This window comes from Ursus maritimus, unplaced genomic scaffold (assembly GCF_017311325.1).
Source record: "Ursus maritimus isolate PB19 unplaced genomic scaffold, ASM1731132v1 scaffold_19, whole genome shotgun sequence".
Classification (NCBI taxonomy): Eukaryota; Metazoa; Chordata; class Mammalia; order Carnivora; family Ursidae; genus Ursus; species Ursus maritimus.
The window spans coordinates 52,885,091-52,908,077 of record NW_024424341.1 but is presented as its reverse complement, the minus strand read 5'-3'; the positions used below and the strand labels follow the sequence as shown (position 1 = coordinate 52,908,077).

General features: G+C 54.7%; 3 protein-coding genes across 8 annotated transcripts; 1 reads left to right on the top strand and 2 right to left on the bottom strand.

The window, feature by feature from the left end:
* Window positions 1-5,437: 5,437 nt before the first annotated feature.
* ZNF576 (zinc finger protein 576) lies at window positions 5,438-8,937 on the bottom strand. 5 transcript variants are annotated; one of them, XM_008684415.2, is made up of 3 exons: window positions 8,222-8,858; window positions 6,163-6,590; window positions 5,438-5,813 (listed from the first exon to the last, which is right to left on the bottom strand). In XM_008684415.2, exons 1-2 carry the CDS (start codon window positions 8,388-8,390, stop codon window positions 6,163-6,165), a joined length of 597 nt encoding a protein of 198 aa, XP_008682637.1. In that variant the 5' UTR covers window positions 8,391-8,858; the 3' UTR covers window positions 5,438-5,813. The 5 variants fall into 5 exon arrangements, with proteins under 5 accessions (XP_008682637.1, XP_040490033.1, XP_008682640.1 ...); XM_040634099.1 differs by lacking the exon at window positions 5,438-5,813 and having other exon boundaries at window positions 5,853-6,534; window positions 8,222-8,322; window positions 8,636-8,937; XM_008684418.2 differs by lacking the exon at window positions 5,438-5,813 and having other exon boundaries at window positions 5,853-6,590; window positions 8,222-8,322; window positions 8,799-8,935.
* Window positions 8,938-9,187: 250 nt separating this feature from the next.
* On the top strand, window positions 9,188-12,827 carry IRGQ (immunity related GTPase Q). Of its 2 annotated transcripts, none has more exons than XM_040634098.1 (3): window positions 9,188-9,310; window positions 9,764-10,295; window positions 11,468-12,827. In XM_040634098.1, exons 2-3 carry the CDS (start codon window positions 9,766-9,768, stop codon window positions 12,825-12,827), a joined length of 1,890 nt encoding a protein of 629 aa, XP_040490032.1. In that variant the 5' UTR covers window positions 9,188-9,310; window positions 9,764-9,765. The 2 variants fall into 2 exon arrangements, with proteins under 2 accessions (XP_040490032.1, XP_008682636.2); XM_008684414.2 differs by having other exon boundaries at window positions 9,295-9,461.
* Window positions 12,828-18,990: 6,163 nt separating this feature from the next.
* LOC103657161 (phospholipase A2 inhibitor and LY6/PLAUR domain containing) lies at window positions 18,991-22,790 on the bottom strand. Its single transcript, XM_008684583.2, has 5 exons — window positions 22,678-22,790; window positions 21,618-21,734; window positions 19,794-19,946; window positions 19,406-19,549; window positions 18,991-19,226 (listed from the first exon to the last, which is right to left on the bottom strand). The coding sequence occupies exons 1-5, from the start codon at window positions 22,745-22,747 to the stop codon at window positions 19,072-19,074; spliced, it is 639 nt and encodes a 212-aa protein (XP_008682805.2). The 5' UTR covers window positions 22,748-22,790; the 3' UTR covers window positions 18,991-19,071.
* Between the last annotated feature and the right edge of the window lie 197 nt (window positions 22,791-22,987).

Below are 22,987 nucleotides of genomic sequence, written 5' to 3'. Positions count from 1 at the left end.
GCACATACTGCTCCCATTAACGTCCCTTTGCTGAGAAATGAGTCACATGGCCACAGCTCTCTGTAAGGGTATCTGGGAAAGGGTCTAGCCAATGCCCGGGAAGCAGAGAACGGTCCGTGGAGGATGGTGGAGGACAGCTAATGTTCTCTGCCCCTGCCTAAAAACCTTCACAAAGAGGACGTTAATTATAATCAGAGCTGTGCTTTCTGGGTGCCAAGTGCTGGTCCAAGAGCTTTATATATATTGACTCATAGAACTTGTGTATCTAGGAACTTACAAAAATAGAACCTTAATTATAATTACAGCTGCCATTTCCCCAGCACTTACAGAATGCTGCATTTTATTTGCATGAGATCATCAGGTCCTTAGAATAACTCTGTGAGGTAGGGACTGTGATCCGTTAATTCATTTAGGACTGATCTTCTGCGTCCCTGCTGTATGCTGCGCATTGGGAATATACCAGTGCACAAAATAAAACCCTTGGCCTCATGGGGCTTGCAGGGGGGTGGGTAGGACAGACAGTAAACAAGGAAGATGTAGCATATGCGGGATGGGGGTAGATGCTGTGGAGAAGATACAGCAGGGGGAGAACAGTGCTGGAAGGGGGTTGCCATTTTAAATAGCCCTCCCTGAGGAGGTGACCGAGACCTAAGCAGCGACAGAGGGAGGGAGGGAGCTGGAGCCGTGCTGTTGGTCTGAAAGAGTGGTCCAGGCATGGTCCAGGCGGGAGGAGGCAGGAGCCTGCCCGGTGTCAGAGAGGGCAGAGCTGGAGGGATGAGGGCAGAGAGGAGCAGAGGGCCAGCTTGTTAGAGCTTTGTTAGAACTTGGCTCTTGCTCGGAGATGGGAAGTACTAATTCATAGAAGTTTGGCACCAAAGCTCCTTTGAAAATAGAAGCCTAATTATAATGATAGCTACCATTTACTGAGCATTTACTGTGTGCCAAGCCCTGTTCTAAGGCGCTTTACGTGTGTTAACTCATAGAAGCTTGGCAACTAAGAAACTTCAAGAATAGAACCTGAATTACCATAATGGCCATCATTAAATCAGCACTCACAGTGGACCAGGCCCTAGGCTAAAGCAGTTTGTATGGACAGTTGCATCGGATCCTTATGAGGTAGGGGCTGTTATTTATTCATTCATTCATTCATTCATTCATTCAATAGTGATGTATTGAGCACCTGTGAGATACTGGCACTATTCTGGGAGCTGAGCGTAGAGCTTTGAGCATGACGAACAAGAATCCCTGCCTTTGTGGAAACCCCTATTATAATGGAGAAGACAGATACTTAGATAGTTCGGTAAAATACATACGACGGAGAGAACGTTAGAAGGTAGTAAGTGCTGTGGAGGAAAACGGGGTGGGGAAGCTTGTGTGTGTGTGTGTGTGTGTGTGTGTGTGTGTGTGTGTCTTGTCTGCAGGGGCAGTGAGTGCAAAGGCCCTGAGGTGGGGCCCTACTTGGGATATTTATGGAAGAACACTTAGGGCGTGAGGCTGTTGCTGACGAAGGCAAGGGAAGACTGGTGGGAAGGCAAAGTCAGGGAGGGGCAGAGGGCCAGGCCTTGTAGGCCATTCTACCAATTTGGGCAATGTCTCCATGTCTGAGTCATTGTTATAACCCTTAGAGGCATAGGGGCTATTATCACAACCATTTTATAGCGGTTCCAACTCGGGAAGTTGGAACTTACCTGCTACAGGTCGGTCACACAGCTAATAAGCAGCAGAGCCCGGGTTTGACTCCAGAAGAGGGATGCAGAGAGTATGTTCTTCACCGTTAAGCCACATACCAGAAATGGCAGCCTGGCTGTCCACAGCCACCATCTGACTGGCAGGAGTGTGTTTGGAATCCACAGAGTTACAGAGGTTTTTCAATCATGTTGTTTACCAACATTTACAAATGGGCAGATTTCACATCAAAATGGAGGTTTGGGGTTTCTTTTGAAAATTGTGAGATCTATACTGCCAAACCCACAGTCCCATGGGGCAGCAGATTGCTGGAGCTGAGTAAGGGTTATGTCCTGCTAATGGGCATTTCTACCACCCACGTGCCCATCCCCCACCATCTGGCATCTGGACCCCTCTCTGCTTGCTTCCCTGATGATGGCACCTGCTTGGCCACAAAGAACACTTGCATTTTGATGCCTGTTACAGGATCTTATACCAAAGCATCTGTCAAAACCCACACTTCTCATCCTAGAAGCTCGAATCTGAGAACCTGACATTTAGCCACTCTTCAAGTTGAGACTTTCCTAACCACTAATAGCTTAACATCAGTGACTCTTAGAATCGTCAAAGCAGAAATTCACAGCTCATTAAAACACCACAGATGGATTTATTTCCTGGAGCAGCACGCTTAAGCGCTCTTCTGCCCTAAGACGGGGCATTCTTAGCATGGATGTAGGGAACCATCCGTTCATCCCCCCAAATTCCTAAGGATATGAGAGACTGGGGATGCAGAGACCTAGTCTGTTGCCAGTGGGGTCATTCAGTTCCTTGGGGGCCAGGCAGGATGAGACACAAAGCAGGAATTCCAAAGAGAGGACTTAACACAGGGGATGTTTATGCAGCTGTGAGAGGTCTGGGAGCACAAATGTGGAACAGTGAGGCAGCTGAGCAGTTAGTGTGTGCACAGAGCTCCCACCTCTAGGACTGGGGTCCAGGGCCCAGCAGGAGCTTAGAGGACAGGCCACGTGCAGAGGGTTAAACCTCGAGCTTTGGCACATTACCTGGTGCCCAGTATAGAAGGACAGTGGAGCCGTAGCTGTGCTGGAGGGAGTCCAAAGCAAGGGGAGTCCATTCCCCCTCTTCCTACCTACCTTATGCCTCTCATGGACAGAACTTGAGGAAGCCAGCTCTGCAGGGAGTCCGGGAAACCTAATTGCAGAAAGCCCAGCATCACAGGGAAGGCAGCAGGCTGAGAGACACTAGGTAAACAGTGGGCACAGCTGAGCATTTTTTGAGCGCCTGAGATCAACACCGTCCTAGGTGCCGGGGAAGCGAGGACAACACAACATTGGTCCTTGAGAGTGTGGATTCCAGAGTAAGGACATGGATAATGACAAACAAAAGCATGATAATCCCAGGTATTGAAGAGTGCTAGGAAGAAATTAAGTCAGGGTAAGGGTTGCTGTTGTTCCTTTAGCCAGGAAGGTCAAGGAGGACCTCTCTGAAGAGGTAGCCTGTATTGAGTGCTGAATAACGTAAGGACAGTGTTGCAAAGTTCTGGGTAAGAGCACTCGAGGCAGAGGGAACAGCAAGTGCAAAGGCCCTGAGGCAGAAGCCAGCCTGGCATGTGTGACTGGAGTATAGTAAAGATAGAGCAGGGAGGGAGTTGAGATTGCTTAGTGGGCGGGGGCTCCATCACTTTTGGGTTTTCTGGGCCTGAGTAAGGTCTTTGTAGTGGACCAGAGAGGGTAGCAATGGTGGCAGGTCTGGGGGTGAGGTCGGGGGAGCAGTTAGGAGAGCAGCTGTGAGGAGGGCCGGTCAGACTTGGGAATTCAGAAGTAGAGTTGACCAATCTGATGGTAGTGGTGTGTAGATGGGGGCTGCAGGAGTCACGTTGACCCTTTTTTTTTTTTTTTAAGATTTTATTTATTTGACAGACACAGCCAGCGAGAGAGGGAACTTCCACAAGCAGGGGGACTGGGAGAGGAAGAAGCAGGCTCCCAGCGGAGGAGCCTGATGTGGGGCTCGATCCCATAACGCCGGGATCACACCCTGAGCCGAAGGCAGACGCTTAACCGCTGCGCCTCCCAGGCGCCCCCAAGTTTTTGAGACTCCTATTCATCATCCAAGTGACTTTCTCATGGGGAGAAGTCTGGGGTTTGAGCTGAAGATAAGGATTTGGAAGTCACCAGTGATGCTATTTAAAGTCTTGGGAATCTGTATGACATCTGGAGAGTGGAGAGAACAGGAAGAACACAGGCAGGCTGCTGTCTATCTCAGGGGAGCATGTGTGATTCGAGCCTTAGCTTTGGGTTGGAGGGAACCGCTGTGGGGGAGGTGTAAAACATCTGGGTTGGAAACTTCTGAGCTATCGCCAGGTGCAGAGGAAATATTTGGCTTTGGTGAAGTCGGTATTTTAGGAAAAAGTGATGGCCAACCGACTCCAAACCAATTTCCCCGTAAGTCACCCCCACAAAGAGATCCGGGCTAGCCAGCCCTGCCCAAATGCCACACAAACAAACACGTGGACGCACGGGCCCCCACTGGAGGTAGCATTTCCCAGGGTGGGAATCCCGGCTGCCAGGCTCAGAGTAGGTTGTCTGTCTACCAATCAGACGAGGTCGGCAAACTTTTACTGTAAAGGGCCAGATGGCCCTTGCCTATTTTAGGCTTGGTGGGCCGTACGGTCTCTGTTGCGACTACTCAGATCTGCAGTTCTGCGCTGCAGACAGGCTTTAAATGATGCTGCATGTGACAGAGACCCAAAGTAAGGGTGATTTAAGCAAGATAAAGGCTTATTTCTCTCTTACATGATAGTACGGAAGTAGATATTCTAGGGCTGGTATGATGACTCCGCTCCATGAAGTCATCGTGGTCCCAGGGACCCATGGTCAAGGGACCCAGGCTTCTGCGCTCTTGCTGCTCTGCCAGTCCATACATTGTTCTCATGGTCCGAGATGGCTGCGTAACCACGTCCACGCTCCAGGCAGGCAGGGAGAGGAAAAGGCATGTCTCTCTCTGAAGCTTGAGACCTCTACCCAGAATTTAGCCAGAACTCGGTCACAGGGCCACACCTAGCTGCAAGGGACCCTGGGAAATGGGAATGTTTGTAGACACCATGTACCTAGCTAAAAAGTGGGAGACTGCTATCAGTCTCTACCATATCTATCTCAGCTATGGGCTTTAAAAACACCCCTTGGTTCAGATGGAGTCTATGATTATTGTATGCAGGGCATCAACCATTGTCTCTAAGGGGGCAGGGCAGGTAATCCAAAGCCCTGACCACACTCAGCACTGGCCCGGTGGGACTCGGCCCAGGGTTAGGCTTTTCAAGAGCTGAAAATAGGATCTTAATGGGAGCTCTCGGAATGTTGGCCAAATACAACAGGAAACAGAAGGTATCTCTGTTTGATTTCAAACCAGATTCCCTGCAGGGCCAGGCCAGCTCTGACCTGAGCTTCCCCCTCCCTGTGCCCTTCTTTTTATTTTATTTATTTTGAAAGAGAGAGAGCACGCGCATGCACGGAGGCGGGTGGGGCAGGGGGAGAGGGAGATTGAGAATCTTAAACAGGCGCCAGTCTCAGCACAGAGCCTGAAATTGGGCTGGATCTCACGACCCTGAGATCATGACCTGAGCCAGAATCAAGAGTCAGACCCTTAACCAACTGAGCCACCCAGGCGTCCCCTCCCTGTGCCCTTCTTATATTTTCTGGGAATTCCTGCTCAAAAGCCAGAGTTCCTTGTTTAGACATTTTAATGTAGATCTTTTCTGTTTTTAGATACTATTTGTTATTTTATTCATGTCATCTCACCTACACACATAGAAAATATTCCATGACCGGAATGGTACATAAAATTATTTAAGTGGACAATAGATTACTGGGGGGGGGGACCCAAACCCATCCAATACCATAGCCCCTCCGTGAGTGGGAAAGACTGACAGGGTGGGAGAAGACAACGACTTTAACTGCAACCCCCACATGACTCAGAATATGGCCCCCAACTTTGCTATCCCATCCCCAAAGGCCCAAGTTGCTCCAGGTCTGGGACCCTTCCAGTGACATTATAGCCCTGCAACACCTCACCTTCCCTGCCCCCATTCAGGCACACATCCAGGGGGATTTGCTCCTACAGCTCATGGCATCCACCTGGGAAGAATTAAAGGTGATTACACAATCTGCAGCTAGTTGTGATTTCAAACTATTTAATTGGGAATGAGGGAGATACAAATAACAGTTTTCCCTTTTGCTTGCTCTCTCTTTTTTTTTTTTCCCAACAAAAGATCTCACTAGTTTCACTATATCCCTGAAGGCCTTTGCGTCCTCCAAAGACTGAAACTGTAGATGAGCGTCTGCTGGGTCCTATTTATCCGGAGTCCTTTGCCTGTCCAGGGAGGGAAGCAAATCCTTCCAAGGCCCCCATCCCGTATCAGAGGTGGGTTCTAGCAGCCAAAGAACCCACCCCCACCCACTGTCCTAGGGAGGGCTTAACCCTTACTCAGAGCTCCCCCCGAGCATGCCGGATGTAGTGTTGATGCAGCCCGGCTTCCTGGGCAAAGTCCTGACCACACTCCGTGCAGGCAAAGGGGCCCGGAGAGGTGCGGGTCTCATGCGCCTGGCGGTGGCGCCTCAGAGAAGCAGCCTGCCCAAAGGTCTTGCCACAGTCAGGGCAGGGGAATGTAGGCTGGGCAGCAGGGGGTGCCACTGGCGTGGAGGGCCTGGCGCCTGGACCATGGGTGCGCTGATGAGCGATCAAGGCCTTGGAGGAGGGGAAGGAGCGGGCGCAGGTGAAGCAGATGAAGAGGGCCCCCTGCAGCTTCTGGGCCACGAAATCCGCTGGGTGCTCCCGCTTCATGTGACGCTCCTGGAACTTGGAATCGGCGAAGGTGATGAGGCAGCGGGTGCACTGCGGGGCCCCCAGGTGGCCTGAGGGACGTGGGGAGAGGTCGGGGGGAAGCCAGCAAGAGTCACCAGGACCTCTCCCAAGCCCCAGAGTCATGCCAACAATTCACATTCAGTGCTTACTATGTGCCAGGCTTACTATGTTACTGGACCTGTTTTATGGATGAGCAGGCTGAGGCTCAGAAAGGCTAGGCAACTTGCCTACAGTCATGAGGCCGGGAAATGAAATGGTGGAGTCAGGCCTGGAACCCAGGGAATCTGACTTTCCAACAGAGCCACGTGATTGGAGCACAGCCTCTGAAGCCAGACTGCCCGGCACTGAATCCCAGATCTACCACTTCCTAGGCACGTACAACAGTTTCCTCATCTGAAAAATGGGGTCATAACCATATCAGTACGGTTATAACTGATCAGTACGGTTACAACTACCTCACTGGGTTGGTGGAAGGAGTAAATGAATTAATTCATAGAAAGTGCTTAGAACAGTGCTACACAGTGGTTTGCAATTATTAGTATTGAGAAAGACAGAAGCAGCTTGACAGCCGGAGGCTGGCCTGGCACTCCCAGCTAGGCCTTGGTGTTCTCCTGTTGAACATAAGCAGTCACAGAACCTTGTCAGACAAGGCCCTGCTGTGACTGAGATAAATCAAGTCAAGACCATGCCAGAATAGCATCTGAACACACACAAAACACGAACGTTGTCCAAGCCGCAAAAAGACCAAACACCCTGCTATCCTGGCTGCTCGGAGTGGCTGCTGCTGCTTTATCGGTCACAGCTTGAGCCTTTGTACCTCCCTCCTAGATAAGATTTGACCAACCAATCTTTTGCCCTGCTTACCTGCGGCATCTAATTCAGAGCAAAACCCCTCCTTGAACTCCTCCCCAAACCACCTAAGATAAATCCTTTCTAACACTGAGATGCCCCCCAGCACCCCAGGGCGTGCATGCTTCCTCAATGCGGAAGAGCAATAAACCCAGCTTGTTCAGCTGTAGGTGTGTTCCTGGTGGTCTTTGGCTGGAGGGCCTTGACACTAGAGCTCTCACGGTCACAGATAACCCCTCTTTGCCTCAGTTCCCTTATCCGAGGGATTTCATAGGGTCTGTCAGGAGGACTGAGATAACGAAGGTTAAACTCGTACTAGAAAGCACCCCTAACTCTCTAAGCATTCAGCAGAAGCTGTTGCTATCAGGATATGTCCAACTGGCTACCTTTGTTAACATCAGACCTTCCCCTTCTCTGCCACTAATCCCCATTACAGCCAGGTCACCCGAGTAGTGGCAACCTCTTTTGACAGACAGGGAAACCCAAGCCCTGGTCACACCGGAAGTCTGGGGCAGAGGTGGGACTGGAACCTTGGGGCTCCTCTCACAGTGTCCAACCTTTCCCAGCCACATCTCCCACCCCAGGCCTCTCTTCATGCCACTCTATCCCTCTGAACTGCACCCCACTCGAACTTACACGGACAGAGTGGGGTGGGTACATCCGAGCAGAATAAGGGTAAGGGTAGAGAGTGTTAGTTCCTGGGAGGGCAGCTTAGAAGCCATTTATCACAGCCCCTTCCCAGCATAGGACCTGGGACACTGAAATGCTATAGAAATCCTTCTTGCTAGCGTCAGCTCCAGCAGCCCACCCTCCTCTGGCCAGCAGCACTCACAGATGTCGCCTCCTGGACTGCGGGGACTCCTCTCCTTGGACGAATCCTGCTGCTCCATGGTCTCTTCAGGATGCGGGTCCTCCATAGTGACCGGGATCCCTCTGGTCAAGAGAGGAGCACGCATGACAGAATAGTAAATCAAGTGAAATCGCTCATCTATCGACAGCATTAAAGGGTCCGCTAATCCCGTGACCTCTGACAGGCTCTCCTTGCCCCGTAAGATGCCATCCTCTTGACCCCTAACCTGATGGAGTTCTTTCCTAGGGAAGCTTCGCCACTCCCAAAAGATTCGACTCCCTAGGTTTGTGACACCCCTGAGGGCCTTCTCACCTGCATGAGACCTATGGCCTCCTACATCAAACTACCTCCCTGAACTCGGGGCATGGAACCCTGGAGCCTTGACACCAGCCTCACCCCCGTCTCCCACGTGTCTTGAGGCCCGTGGTGGTATCCAGGCTTTAGCCCGCCTCTTCCCGGGAGGCATCTTTCTCTGACATCCTGGAACCCTCGTTCCACCCAGGGCCCCCGCCTCCCACGCGCGCCTTCAGCCTCGCTGGCCCGCTGCCCCCAGCACTGCCCTCGGTTCCCTCCTCCCGAGGCGGGTAGCCCAGGCCTCCGCTTTTCTCCAGACAGCAGAGGGCTGCCTTTCGTTGCGCCTGTCAGCCGCTCGTCACAGCGCCGCCACCCGGAGGGAAGCAGGGTAGGGCCCGCCGAGTCTCAAGGCCCCAGCGGCTTCCACGCCCTTTCGCCTGATGAGCTTCTCGAAGCCCAGGCCCGGGATGCCATCCGGCAGCGATGCGGTCGCGCCAACCGGGTCCTCAGAGTAACGGGAGGGGTCCTTCTCTGCACTGGGGTGCGTTATGATGACGTTGCGTGCCACCCGTGCCTTACAGACCTCAGCTGCTTGCGCAACTGTGGCTAGGCGCTCCAGGCGCGCAGGCGCTTCGACTCCCTCATTGTTCCGTGCCCTGCGGCAGCGGGAGCTGGGGAGCGGGCGCGCCTTGATTGCTCTGCGCAGGCGCTCTGAAGGGCTGTAGCCCCGAGGTCAAGCTTCCTAGACACACCCCCTCCTTAAAAGACTGACGTCAGGTTAGAGCCCCCCGGAACGTGTTCCGACGTCCCCAAATCCCGGCCCTCTAACCTCTTCGGCCTCCGTCCGCCCGACCCGAGGGGCGGGGCTTCTCAGCGGCTGATCAGTCGCCGCCAACTGCGCTCTCCGGTTGTGCCGGCGGTTTGCTCGGTTAGTGATTTGGCAAGGAGGTGTGGGGGATAAAAACATCGATGTCCCTGAGGGAGGAGGGGGCTGGAGGCCGGATTTCTGAGATTTTGAAACAGAGAAAAATGTATCCAGAAAGAGGGCGGACAAGATGCCCGCATCCCTGGGGAATAGGGCGTGAGTGCCAGATTTTTCCCTGGGAGTGACGTCAAAGAAGGGAAGGGGACAGGGTGAAGGACTGAAGTCTGAGACCAGAGGGGATGACTAGGAAAGAAAAAGCCTGAGCACTCCCTGACCCGGGTTTGTCCCATCCCCTTGCTTTCCAGGTATGCCACCGCCACGGGGTGACGTGACCGCCTTGTTCCTGGGGCCTCCGGGCTGTGGCAAGTCCGCGCTGATCGCAGCGCTGTGCGACGGGAATGTGGAGACGATAGAGATTCCCGAGGGACGGCCGGACTCCGGGATCCCCAGCCTGCGAGCTGCGGGCCCTGGCCTCTTCCTGGGCGAGCTGAGCTGTCCACCCGCAGAGCCCGGGCCCTGGGCCGCGGAGGCCAATGTGCTGGTATTGGTGCTGCCCGGCCCCGAGGGGAACGGGGAACCCTTGGCCCCAGCGCTGGGAGAGGCAGCGCGGGCCGCCCTGGCCCGAGGGACCCCGCTGCTGGCTGTGCGGAACCTCCGTCCTGGAAATTTGGAAAATGAAGCCCAGGCCCGGGATCAGACAGAGGCCCTACTGAACAGCGCAGGGCTGGGGGCCGCCGCTCTCTTCGTGCTGCCGGCCGACTGCGGCAGCAGAGATGGCTGCAAGGAATTGGAGCGCCTGCGGGCGACGCTGCGGAGCCAAGCGGAGGTGCTGCAAAGGTGAGAGAGGAGTTGGGGTGGGTTGAAGGCCTGGTCCTTTAGACTTCGCAGAAAAAGTTCTTTGAGATCCGTGAGACCCCACCCCCAGCAAGCTTGGGGCAGGCCTTAACAGGGTAGCTGCTGGGGTCCCTGTTCTCTTGTCCAGGTCCCACCCCTCAGCACAGGTTTTGAGTCAGCGAGGCTCCACCCCAAGCCCAAGCTCAATGCTGGACCCTTTCCCCACTTCTAGGTCCCTCCCCAGCCAAGGGTCAGCTATAGGTTCGGACCTGTCCTCCAGGTTCAGCCTCCTACCAGCGTTCTGAGGTCACAAGCCCCGCCCCAGTGAGAATTTTAGGAGAGGCCAGGATCTAAAGGCCAAAATTACCCCCTGGCAAAAGTTTGAAGGAGGGCTCACTCAGCACACAAACTTGTGATGCTGCCGAAGATTTTACCCTAGGATTCACACTTGTGAGCCCTCCTCACCCTCCCCATCATCAGCTTTGTTCTCCAGCTACGCCAGTCCTTGTAAAGCCACACCCTCAGTGAGCCTTATTTCTGGGTCCACTCCCCCACTTCCTTTCTCTAATCCCGTCTCGTTTCTATGCTCATTTTTCTCCCAACCCCTGGCCACCTGTTTCATAGAAGTCGAATGGGGCTCAGCGTGCATCTTTTTCCCTTAGCCACATTTCCTTCCTTGGTAAGCACTCGTAGGTGAGGCTTGTCGCCTCGTTGGTCCTTATTCCCCTCTTTACGCCTAGTCTCAGCAAAGATCGCCCCGGGTGACCTTGCTCCAGTCGGTAGGTGCTCGGCTTTCCTTTAGTCCACAATCCAGTTGCAAGCCTGTCTTTGCTGAGCGCGACCTTCGGTGAATTTTGCATGGCCTTTCTTAACCCTGCAGGTCCCTTAGAAAGCCCCATCCCCCAAAGACTGAATCCCAGAGATTTAGCAGGTTCCCCCTTTTAGGCTTTGCTGGAAACCTGACCTCAACGAACCTGCCCCGTCCCTGTTTTAAAGCCCTAGTGTCTATAGGCTGTACCATTCGTCTGGCCCCTCCCTTTCCTGCTCCCTCTTCTTTGAGGGATCATTCAGAAAATTCCACCCTTATCACCCTAGCCTAATCTTGTCCGCATAGCACAGTCCTCTAGCGTTGAAACCCTCTTCTGCCCTTTACCCTCCCTCTTCTGTCCCCTCAGGCTCCTTCCACCCGCTCAGGATGGCTTCGAGGTGCTGGGTGCGGCGGAGCTGGAGGCTGTGCGTGAGGCCTTTGAGACCGGTGGCCTGGAGGCGGCGCTGTCGTGGGTTCGCGCTGGCCTGGAGCGGCTGGGCAGCGCGCGGCTGGACCTGGCCGTGGCCGGCAAGGCTGATGTGAGCCTTGTGCTGAACTTGCTGCTCGGGTTGGATCCCAGTGACCCAGATGACGAGCCTGTTTTCACGTCCGCGGGGCCCACGCCCTACCCGGCCCCAGAGCGTCCCAACGTGGTGCTCTGGAACGTGCCTCTGGGCTCCGCGGGCACTGCTGCCACCCCCCATCCGACCCACTACGACGCCCTCATCCTCGTCACCCCGGGGGCCCCCACTGAGAAGGACTGGGCTCAGGTTCGGCCCTTCGTGCTGCCAGATGCGCCGCTGGTCTGCGTGCGAACAGACGGCAAGGGCGAGGATCCAGAGTGCCTGGAGGAAGAGGAAAAGTCAGAGAAGCCCAGCTCCGAGAGCTTAGAGAACGCAGGCACAGAGGGGTTGAAGAATGCACGCAGTGAGGGAAGGGAGAAACGTGGCACTGGATTGCAGAAAGGTAGAGGGGAAGAGTCCGAGAAAGCAGGCAGCGGGGAAGGTTCAGAGAAAGCAGGCAGTGAGAGTTTGCCGCGTGTTGGCGGCGGCGGGAAAAAATCGGGCAGTGGGGACTCAGAGCGTGCGGCCGCACTGAGCCCAGAGGATGAGACGTGGGAGGTGCTGGAGGAGGCACCGCCGCCCGTGTTCCCCCTGCGGCCTGGCGGCCTCCCCGGGCTCTGCGAGTGGCTGCGGCGCGCACTCCCGCCCGCCCAGGCGGGGGCGCTGCTGCTGGCGCTGCCACCCGCGTCTCCCCATGGGGCCCGAATGAAGGCTGCGGCCCTGCGGGCCGGGGCGTGGCGGCCGGCTCTGCTGGCTAGCCTGGCGGCGGCGGCGGCACCCGTGCCGGGGCTAGGCTGGGCGTGCGACGTGGCGCTTCTGCGGGGCCAGCTGGCGGAGTGGCGGCGGGCTCTGGGGCTCGAACCTGCGGCGCTGGCTCGACGCGAGCGCGCGCTAGGCTTGGCTCCAGGGGAGCTGGCGGAGCGGACGCGCTTCCCGGGCCCGGTGACGCGCGCCGAGGTGGAGGCGAGGCTGGGCGCGTGGGCGGGCGAGGGCACCGCAGGGGGCGCGGCGCTGGGCGCCCTTTCCTTCCTGTGGCCGGCGGGCGGGGCGGCGGCCACCGGCGGCCTGGGTTACCGCGCGGCGCATGGTGTCCTGCTGCAGGCCCTCGACGAGATGCAGGCCGATGCGGAGGCGGTGCTGGCACCCCGTGGGCCCGCGCAGTGAGGGGTGGGATGAGGGTCGGGGCTTCCGGGGTGCTCAGCGTCCCTGCTGCTTGGCTCCTCCAGGGGCTGAGGACTCCAAGTCCCGGTTAGAGGGAGGGGGGTTGGGAGGCCAGAATCTGGCATGGGATGTCTGGGCCTCTGAGGTAACGGAGCTGGGGGCCACCACTCAGAATCCTGGGTGCTTGAAGGGGAGGAGGGGTCTAGAACCACTGATTGGGATGTGTGACTTGTAGTCCCCCGGATTCCTGGGTCCTGAGGGGGAACGGAGTTGGGGAGAGAACTGATTTCCCTGGGGACCACAGAGCAGGACACCAGACAGTGCTGAAGGAAGCTGAGGAGTTGGACTCCTAGAAGGGGTTATAGCCTAATCTCCAGCGGAGTAGAAACTGGATCCATTGGTCCTCTAGCCCTGGGAGGGGGGAGAAGAAGTGAAAGCACTGATTCCTGATGAGGGGCATCCCCATCGTCCTAGAGAGTCCAGTAGGGAGGAAGGAGCCTGGGTACCCCAGGGAGCTGGAATCCTTGGAACTGCTGAGCCACGCAGGGATGTAGGATCTAGGCTTCCCAGAGGGAGTGGGCCTGCATCCAGCCTTCCAGTTCCTCAAGAGGCAGTAACTGAATCTTCATTGGGGTGGACCTTGGTTTCTAATTCCTGGGTGGTGGGAGGTCTCCATCTACAGGAGGGAACGGGGCGGGGGGCTGTGCAGAATAGCTGGAGAAGCTTTGGTCCCCCTTGGGGAGTAGAGAGATGTCTAATATTCGCTGCTCCGGGGGCCTGGTGACCTAGATTCCTTCCCCAGCTATTGTAGGGAGGATGGTCCCACAAAAATTGAGGGGAGGAGGCAAGAGGTCTGGGCATGGTGGGCCCTGGGGGTAACCAGAGACCGGGAATGAGGCCTTCTGGGTGTGGGAGGGCAGAAACCCATACCTCAGAGGTATCTCCCACAAATTCCTTATGGATTTGGACCCTGGCACTTGCCTCTCTCTCTCTGAGTTTGGGAAGGGATGTAACTGCCCCCATTTTACAGGTGCTGAGTGATTCAGGGGATCTTGGTGAGTCTGTTCCTTTGTCCCTCGCTCCCTTAGTGGTTTCTATCTCTTTTTGGTCTTGATTTCTTCTGTCATTAAGCCTAACCCTTTCTGGCCTTGGTATTTTATACTCCTGCCTTTTCTGGAAAAGCAGCTGTCATGCTGCACTAATCCAGACGTTTCTGTGTTGGCTACCTCAGGTGTCGCCAAGAGGCTCTGCGTTCTGGTGTATACACCGTGCTGCAGAGGGCAAGAGACCCAAAGAACAGCTCAGGAGTGCTCCAGACCGTGGGAGCATTCCGTGAGTGAAGCAAAGGCAGAAACCACAGTGCCTGGAATGTTCTAGGCTGCCAACTATAGGGAGAAAAGACGCCACAGATGACAGAATTCTTCAGTGTCAAGAAACAGAAAGGGGGGCCCCAAAAGGCCATTAAGTAGAATCTCTTTTATGAGAGATGGGGAGAGCAAAGCCCAGGGAGGGCAGGCTCTAGGCCAAACAGCACCCAGCAAGGTCCTGCATGGTCTGGCCCCTGACTATTCTCATTCCCTGCTGCCACTCCACCCGCCCCCCCCCCCAACCAGCCTGATCTTCCTTCTGATGCCTGGGGAGGCGAGGGCCACCTTGGATCCTACCCCAGGACCTTTGCATTTGCTGTTCTTTCTGCCTGGAATGCTCTGCCCCCAGATCTTCCCATGACTGGTTCCTCCTTGTCAACTAGGTCTCAGCTCTCATGTCCTCTCAGAGAGGACTTACACTGTCCCCTGACCAGTGTAACTGAAGTAGCTCGCACGTCCCCATTATTCATCTCGGCCCGTCAGTGTTTTCCTTGTAGCAATTATTATTGTAAACAGTTACCTTATTTATTTATTTACCTATTTAATAGCGATGATCCTCTTACCTGTCTTGTTCTCTGCTGTACCCCCAGCACCTAGAAGAGTACGTGACACACAGTAGGTGCTTAGTAAATATTGAATTCGTGAGTCAGTGGCAGACTGGAACTTAGATAATCGGCCTCTTGCCACAAGACGGGAAATGAGCAAGGTGGGGAGAAACAAGCATCTGATGGGAGAGAAGCTCCTGTTGGAGGTCAGGGGGTCTGGGAAGCAAGCAAGGCTTTGCCACTGGCGTTCTCGGTGACTTGGACCAGTGCCTTATTTTCCCATCTGCTAAATGAAAGGGCTGGACGAGAACCGTAAACACTCCCAAGATCCTATTTTCTTGGACAGCGGGAGTCAAGGGTGACCCATCTGAGAGGCAGATAGCCGCCAGATGGTACCCCCGTGTCCAGCTTGAACCCCGACCACTGGCACAATTTGTCCCATCAGAGTTTGAGATAGCCGAGGTGGGAAAAAGCATTTAGTTCGATACTGAATGTCTTCAGGCGTTGTCCTCAAAGGCCTCTTGGGCTTCAGGAAAGGTATTTGCCCTTATCTGTAATATCCCATACAATACTGTCTGCCTCTCAGTCCGGCATGCCAGCCGTGGGGAAACAGGCGAGGCACCTAGCAGTGCAGGCCGACAGAAACGGAATATGAGCCGCACCTGTACCTTGAAATGTCCCAGCAGCCACATTTAAAAGGGAAAAGGAAACGGTGAAACTAGTTACGTTTTACTTAAGCCATTATATCCAAAATATTATTTCAACATGTAATCAGTCCAGAAAAGAATGAGATATTTTACACTTAGCTTACATCTCATTCAGATGATACGTTTTCATCAGAAGGACCTCTGTTTAACTTTCCGGAAAATTCATCGGCAGAGAAATTGATTCCTCTACCCAAGTTGTCCCGATTAAATTGACCAGTTTCCCAATAACTGAGGTGTGTATCCGTTTTTAATTAAAAGTGAATAAAGTTTAAAACTCCCATTTCCCAGTTAACATTAACCACGTTTCAAGGGCTCAGTAGCCACCTGTGATGTATGGCTTGAGCGTTGGACAAAACAGACCTAGAACATTTCCGTTATCACAGGAAATCCTATTGGCGGAGCTCTAGGGTCAGACAGTCCTCCTGACATTGGGGCATTAGGCAAGTCGCTCAGCAAATGGCATCTACCTCATGGGGCAACTGAAGAATAGTGTATGTATGTACATATGTACATGCATATTCTCTCTCTCACACACACGCACGCACACATGTCAGATCACAGTGCAGCCCTCCAGAGGAGCCTGGCCCCTAGGGAGCTCAACCATAAGTCTTGTTGCCTATGCCCTGGGCCCCCGGCGGCACCCAGACAACTCTAGTCTGGGCACCTCTATCTCCCGCCCATGCCTTTGCTCACAGAGTGCCCTCCTCTCTTTCGGCCACTTTCACACCATCTCTGATTTGGTTGTGCCTGACAACTCTGCCCCGTGCCCCCCTGCTCCAAATTCCCTCTGCCCTCATGCCAATGGGGATTGTGCCAGAGGTCATATCTGAGAAAGCAAGACCCAGTTCTGTTTGTGTCTCTGTTGGGGGGTGCTGATTGTGTTTCTGTCAGTGTGTATCAACACTTTTGGGTGTCGTGACTAATTTGGGGGGGTTGTCTTTTAAATGATGACTTTTGATGGGAGGCATCACATTGCTAGTGAGGCATCCGTCGCTGGGAGCATCCAAGCAAAAGGACTAAGACTCCCTTGAGAACTGATTGCTGGCTGCCCTCAGGGTATGTTGTCATCATACTTCCAGGCTGGAAGACCCTCGAAGGCAAGAATTCAAGGACATGGATGCTGTCTTGGCCCTGCTGTTGGCAGAAGCGGAAGAGACAATCTCATCACCGTAGCTGAGTTTCATACATTTCTGGAAAATGATGAAGAGACTTGTATCCATTGGGGTGGGGAACCTGGGAGGGCTAATCAAGGGTATGGTTGGCCTGCGGTGCTTTTTGAAGGAGTGAATAAAAACGAGTAGAAATCCCTCTATGTGTCTCTTCTTTGGGGGTTTAAAGGGGAAGGGAGATGCTTGGGATTTTGCTTAAGTCTGGGGAAGGAAGGGGCTGGGGATAGTGCTGGGTCTGAAGGAGGAAGAGACCAAGGGTGGGGACTCCTGGGTCTCGGGAGAGGCGGGCTAGATGGTGAAGAACCCCTTGAGCTGGAATCCAGAGACTCCGGGAGTGGGTGGCAGGGAGGGGGGAGGCGCGGAAATGCAAGTGGAAAAGTGACATTTAGACCTCAGGGGCTTGTGACAGTAAAGCATCCCCGCTCTGGTAGCAGCTTGGCCCCTTAATGCCTCTCTGTAGCTGTGCTCTTGGAGAATCCCTTCTCCTGACGCTAGACGTGGCCATGTGATTTGCCTGGCCACAGAAACAACAGCAAACACCATACAAGTAGACACTTGAAAAATGCTCACGTATTAGGGCTTCCTCTCTCGGTGCCCTTGGAACCCCCCCCCCCCCCCCGCCACGCCAAGAAGTCCAGGCTAACCTGCTGGGTGAATAGAGGCATGTGGCCCAGTCAGTCTTGACACCCCAAGCTACAGCCAGCCAACCTTCTAAAAAGCTGCCTCACTGACTAGCTGAACGCAGCAGAAGAGCCACCCAGCTGATCCCAGACCAGACTGCGGACTGGCAGAATCCTGAGCTGAATAAAAGGTGACTGATCGTTCTAAGTGACTAAGTTTTGGTGTGGTTACAGAAAGATACAGCCAAAGATAATGGATAATACGCTTATTTCCTCTCTCTGAGCTGTGGTCCTTTTCCCCCTCCACGTGATGCAATGATTAAAATCCTAAGCTCTGCCACTTTGTAGTAGTGTGAACTCCAATGTCACATCCCGCCTCTGAGCCTCAGGTTCTTCTGAAAACAGGGCTGAGAATAACAGTGCCTATCACAGGGAGTTGTTGTGAAGATAAAATGAGAACTCTCTGCTCGGAGGCCCTGGCAGCCATTCGTGTGCTGTTTACGAAACACGTCCATGGTCAATGTCATGGAGCAGGTCTGCACTTCCTAGCCACCCCCCCAACCCCGTGGGGTTTGGTGGTCCATGCGACTGGCTCCATCCCATGAGTTATGTCAAGTCACCTCTGGGTCACAGCATTTAATCACCCACGTGAGACTTCCCTGCACTTTGCTGTACACAGCAATGTTCGAGTGGCCTGCTCTGCAATTCTGATGAGCAGAGCACCCATGAACAGTGCTAGACACGTAGGGTGAAGGAAGAATCAAATACTGGGGGACTAAGGGAGACTTGTTCAGCAAACACCCCTCTTCTCCCTCCCACTGGAAGGCGACTACACTTCCTTGCTCAGATGATGTTGGCTTTGACCATATGATTTACTTGACTCAGTGGAATGTTCGCACACCTGACCTCAGCAGGAGCATTTAATGCACTTGGGCTCTGGGCTCCCGCGATCTGCTGTAAGAACATTAGCCGGGGAGCTCCTGATCCCAGAACTTGAATCCTCCTCCCAGACTGGAGCCAAAGCAGCGAATGAAGAGCCAGCCACCCACAAACCCTCAGAAAGAAGAATGCTTGCGGTAATGGCTCGGTGTGGGGATCCTTTGTTACACAGCATTACTGCACCATTAGTCGACTAATACAACGCTGTTGCTTTAAACCACTGAGAGTAGAGACTTGCTTGTTACTGTAGCATGATCTGATTGAGGGCAGGGTTTAGCACCTTCCAGGTAATGGCCACTCATTAAGTAGCAGCTATCATGATGATTACCATTTACAGACATATTGTCTCTAGAAGCAACATTGTCTTACAGGTGCTGGGCACCACGCTAAGTGCTTTTTGAGTTTTCTTCCATTTCACACAACAACCCAATGAGGTTATAACTATCACCATCCACAATTGCTGATATGAAAAGCAGGCAAAAAGTGGAAGAGGTGAGTCAAGAGAGGTGATCATGGGACTCTGGGGTCTGCCTCTCCCTAGTGGTTTGAACCCAAGGGAAGTGACCACAATCTGTGCCTGTTTGTTCTTCTGTAAAATGGGGATGATAATATCAACTTCACAGAGTTGTTGGGATTCTGAAATGAGGTACAGCATGGAGAACACAGCCCAGCAGCCCAGCAGGGAGTAATCCTTTAATAAATGATAGAGTCTTCTCTCCCTCCCTTGCAAAGAGGGGGTTCTCAAGGGTTAATACCCCTGCTTTCTGTACCCTACCTTCTTGAGATGCATCATATCACAAGGACTCAGGCTTGCTTTGTTAACCTGTTTAATATCTAGGCACATGGGGAGGTGTAGGCTGAGGACAAAGGGAAACCTCAAGAAACATATTCCTCAGTTCTTCACTCCACTCTGCCAGGGGTCTGGGGCGCTGGAAGGCAGTCTGCTCGGCGGAGGAAGTAGAGATAAGAGGCTGATGGCACCTGGGCCCCGGCCTTGGCGTAGCAGGCACTCTCGGTAGCACAGCCCCGAGTGGCAAATTTGGGGTTGATGAGACCTGGGAAGGGGATTCCAGAATGCAGTCGGCCCCTAACCCCTCCTTCCTCACCACCCAGGGGTCTTCCCCCCGCCCCCACTGCCCCACTCTGCATGTCCTCACCCAGTTCCCCAGAGCCACCATCTCCCCTGGAACCTGGAGGCCCTCTCCCCCCCTCTAGAGATCCAGGTTCCCCTCACCCGCCTGCACGTTGCCAGCGAAGTAGACGCAGTGGGTTTCCTGGCCAACACAGCGGGCTGCCTGGGTCCCAGGGCATGTCTCCTGAAAGGGTGCAATGCAGGCTGGGCACTGGAGGCCGTTCTCAGTACGATTGTTCTGGGGAGCTGGGGAGGAGGGCGGAGTATAAGGTGCACAGGGTTGATGAAAGCCTTCCCTCACCTCACAACAACCCTGGGGGGAATATGGGCCGCAAATGGACACTGCATTTACAGGTAAGGAAACTGAGGGGCACGGCAAGCCAGTTGCCCCGTGTTGCAGCGCGGGTCAGAGGCAGGAGCGGGGTACACACAGCGGACCCTGCGGGCTGGCTGGAAACGAGGCCTGATGCGGGGCTGAGCTGACACTCACGGGGCACGGAGCCATGGTTGCAGCCGTCGCTCTGGCAGCAGCGCGTGTTGGACACCATGTAGTCCTTGGGGCCCATCGTGGTGGACACGAAGCCCGTGTAGCAGTCGCTGTACTTCATACAGGCCTTGTAGGTGTTCAGTGACTGGTGGCCCTCTGAAAGAGGCGGGACAGGAAGGGAGGCCTCCAGCAGCGCCTGTTGATCCCACTCCAGCGCGGACCCCGGCCTCGGCTTCAGAGGGGTGGGAGGGGTGCTGTCCCAACCCTGCACTTCCCACACCCCGCGACTGCCTAGGGTGGTCTTTTCCAGCGCCCCAAAACCATGCCTCTTTATCTGCCTGGGGTATGGTCTGGAGTAGTTTATAAGGTCGCGCCCCCCCCACCTGCCCCATTACCGTAGCCCCCAGTCTGCCTCGATGGTCTCTTGAAGCTCCCCTTGGCCGAGCCCAGGTGCCTGCCTGACACGGTCTCTTCTGCCCGCCCCACCCCACTGCCCTCTTCCAAAGGTCCTGCCTATGGCTACCCCCATGCTTGTGTGAAATGGTCTCTCCCAGCCTTCTCCACTTTCGCCCTCCCCTGCACCTCCCAAATCCCTTCCAACAAACCCTGGGAGGCCATCCCAACCCCACTCTGCAACACCCATATCCTCTAAAGTGGTCTCTTGCTGCCCCCACGTCTTGGCTGCAGTGGTCTCTTCCAGTCCCCGTGGCCATCCCCCTCCCCCCCAAGTGGTGGTCTCTTCCAACCCAATCTAAGGATTTTTCTCATCACCCCCCAAAAGGTGCTTTTTCCCACCTTCCTCTCCCTCACTCCCAGGGTTCGAATCTCCCGCCTATAAGCCTGCGGTGGTCTCTTCAAGCCCTTCGGGTCCTTTCGCCCACCTGCCAACGCATGCTCGGTGGGTAGGGCAGCGCGCAACCCTCTATCCCACCCTCCTACACACCCCCTCAGGTAGGCGTGGTTCCTACAATCCAGGCGGCCCTCATCTCCTGCCACCACCTTCACAGCCGCCCCGGCCCCATCATCTCTCCTGTGCTTAATGAACGGTCTTTTTCAATTTTGAATGAAAAACCCTGGGTCCGCCCCTCCCGCAGTCTCCCTATCGCTCCCCTTCTCCCCCATCCTTTCTCAGGTCTGGGGCCGTCCTTTCCATTGAAGTCACGCCCACCTCTCCCATTTCACCCACCTGCCTCCCCATCTCCATCTACTTCTCTTCACGACGGTTTGCTTCATACTCAGGGTTATCTTTCCTCTCCTGCCTGGCATGGTCCCTTTTTTTGTCTCTCCCTCGACCTCGGTGTCGTATCTCCTCCTCCTGTCAGGAATGGTCCCTTCCAGCCCGCACCATCCCCCACCATGGGGGGGGGGGATGTGGTTTTCTCTTCCTCCTATTTTGGACGATTCCTCCCTCTCACCCCAAATGGTCAACCTGATCACTGTCTTCCCAACCCACCCCAGCCTCTTCCTTCTCTTCTATTCCTGCCCCGCCCCCATGCCACCTCCTTCCTATTAGATTCTATCCCTCTCACCTGTCCTGTTCCCCATGTCCTTTCCTTTCCTCACCTCCTCCTGCCTAAGACAGTCTCTATATCTGCTCCCCCCCGGTCTAATATTTTGGAGAGTTTCATTTTCAGAAATCCCTGAGAACAATGGTTTCTATTGTCCCATTGAATTCACTTCCTTCCGCCTACCACCCCAAGATAGTCTTTCCCTCTTCCCTGACCTCCCACATGAGCACCGTGATGACCCCTCCCCTGGCGTGGAGCTGTCTTCTACCCTTGAAGGCACAACCACCTCCCCAGGTGTGACGCCAGGCCCTGCTCGTACTTGTGCTCGACTCCCCGACGATGACCACGCATGCGTCCTTGCCGGCCTCACAAGCCTTCATTTTCCCGCTGCAAGTGGGCCCGGAGCCCCTGCACACTTCACAGCTCAGCGGGCACCCTGCAGTGTAGAGAGCCAGGCTGTCGTCATGAGGGGTGTAGTCAGCGGACCACCAGTGAGACTTCAGAGTCCAGAGGGAGATGGGGCAAAGGGGGCCGGATTTGGAGTCCTGAGGAAGGAGGGACAGATGTCTCCCTTAGTGTTCATGGGTGGAGCTCTGACCGCTGTCCAGGAAACTGTCCAGTGCTCTGACTGGGACGCGGTGGTGAAGCCAGCAAAGCTGCTTCCAGGGGCGGGAAGCGACTCCACCAGGGAGCCTGTTTACCTAATTACAAGGCTGGGGACTTGGGGACGCTAGGGTCCTCTGAGAAAGCTCGGGGACAGGGAGGGGTCCTGGCGAAGGTTTCCATGGGCTTTTGTGAAGCTTCAGGTCCAGCTGTTTCTTGGACTCAAGACCAGGTGTAGGTCTTGGGGATGGTAGGAACTGAGGCAGGGGAACCTGAGGTTGGGGTCTTCATCCCAGATCAAGAAGGGAGAGTTCAGCCCAGGAGGGCTGAGTTCATGGACTCCTTGGTCCTGAGAGAGGAGGCAACTGGGGGCCCAGACACCTGGGTCCTGGGGAAGGTGGAGCTTGTCTGAATTCCCGCATCTAAAGGAAGGGGGGCTGGGGTCTGAACTCTGTAGAATCCAGAGAGAAAGGAAATCTCTTCTCCCCCATGCCGCACCCCCCCAGCTCCCCCCCTTCTAGTCATGCTCTTATCCAATTTCCGATGTCTCATTTTAAGACCTTGCCTGGGGTGACAGAGGATTCCGAGCCCACCAAGCTCCCTCCTTTCTCAGGGATCCAGTCACATGAGCTTTCGAGCTTTTCTTCCCTTGGGGCCCCAGGCTGCCTCTGCCTTCACCATGAATCTGAATTCCTGGGACACCACCTCTTTCCCCCTCAAGGACCTTGCTGAGTGCTCTCTCATGGTCTTCATGGTCCAGACCCCTTCTCACTCACCCAGACCCAGGAGGGTGCAGAGCAGCGTGAAGGCCAGCAGGAAGGGCCCCGGTTTCATGGGAGTCCTCATGGTGAGTGAACCTGTAGTCCCAGGTCCCCAGCCCTTATAGGAAGCTGAGGAGGGGCGGGTCTGGATCCACCTTTACCCTGGGGTGAGAAATAGCTGAGGTAAGATCTCAGGGCAGGCCTTTGTGGCTCTGGGTTGGGGATATGGAGCCAGAATCCAAAAGGGACATGGGCATCTCATGCTCAGCCATCTGCTCCACAGGGACCCTAGGACTCTCGATTTCTAGCCCCCTCATCCATCAAG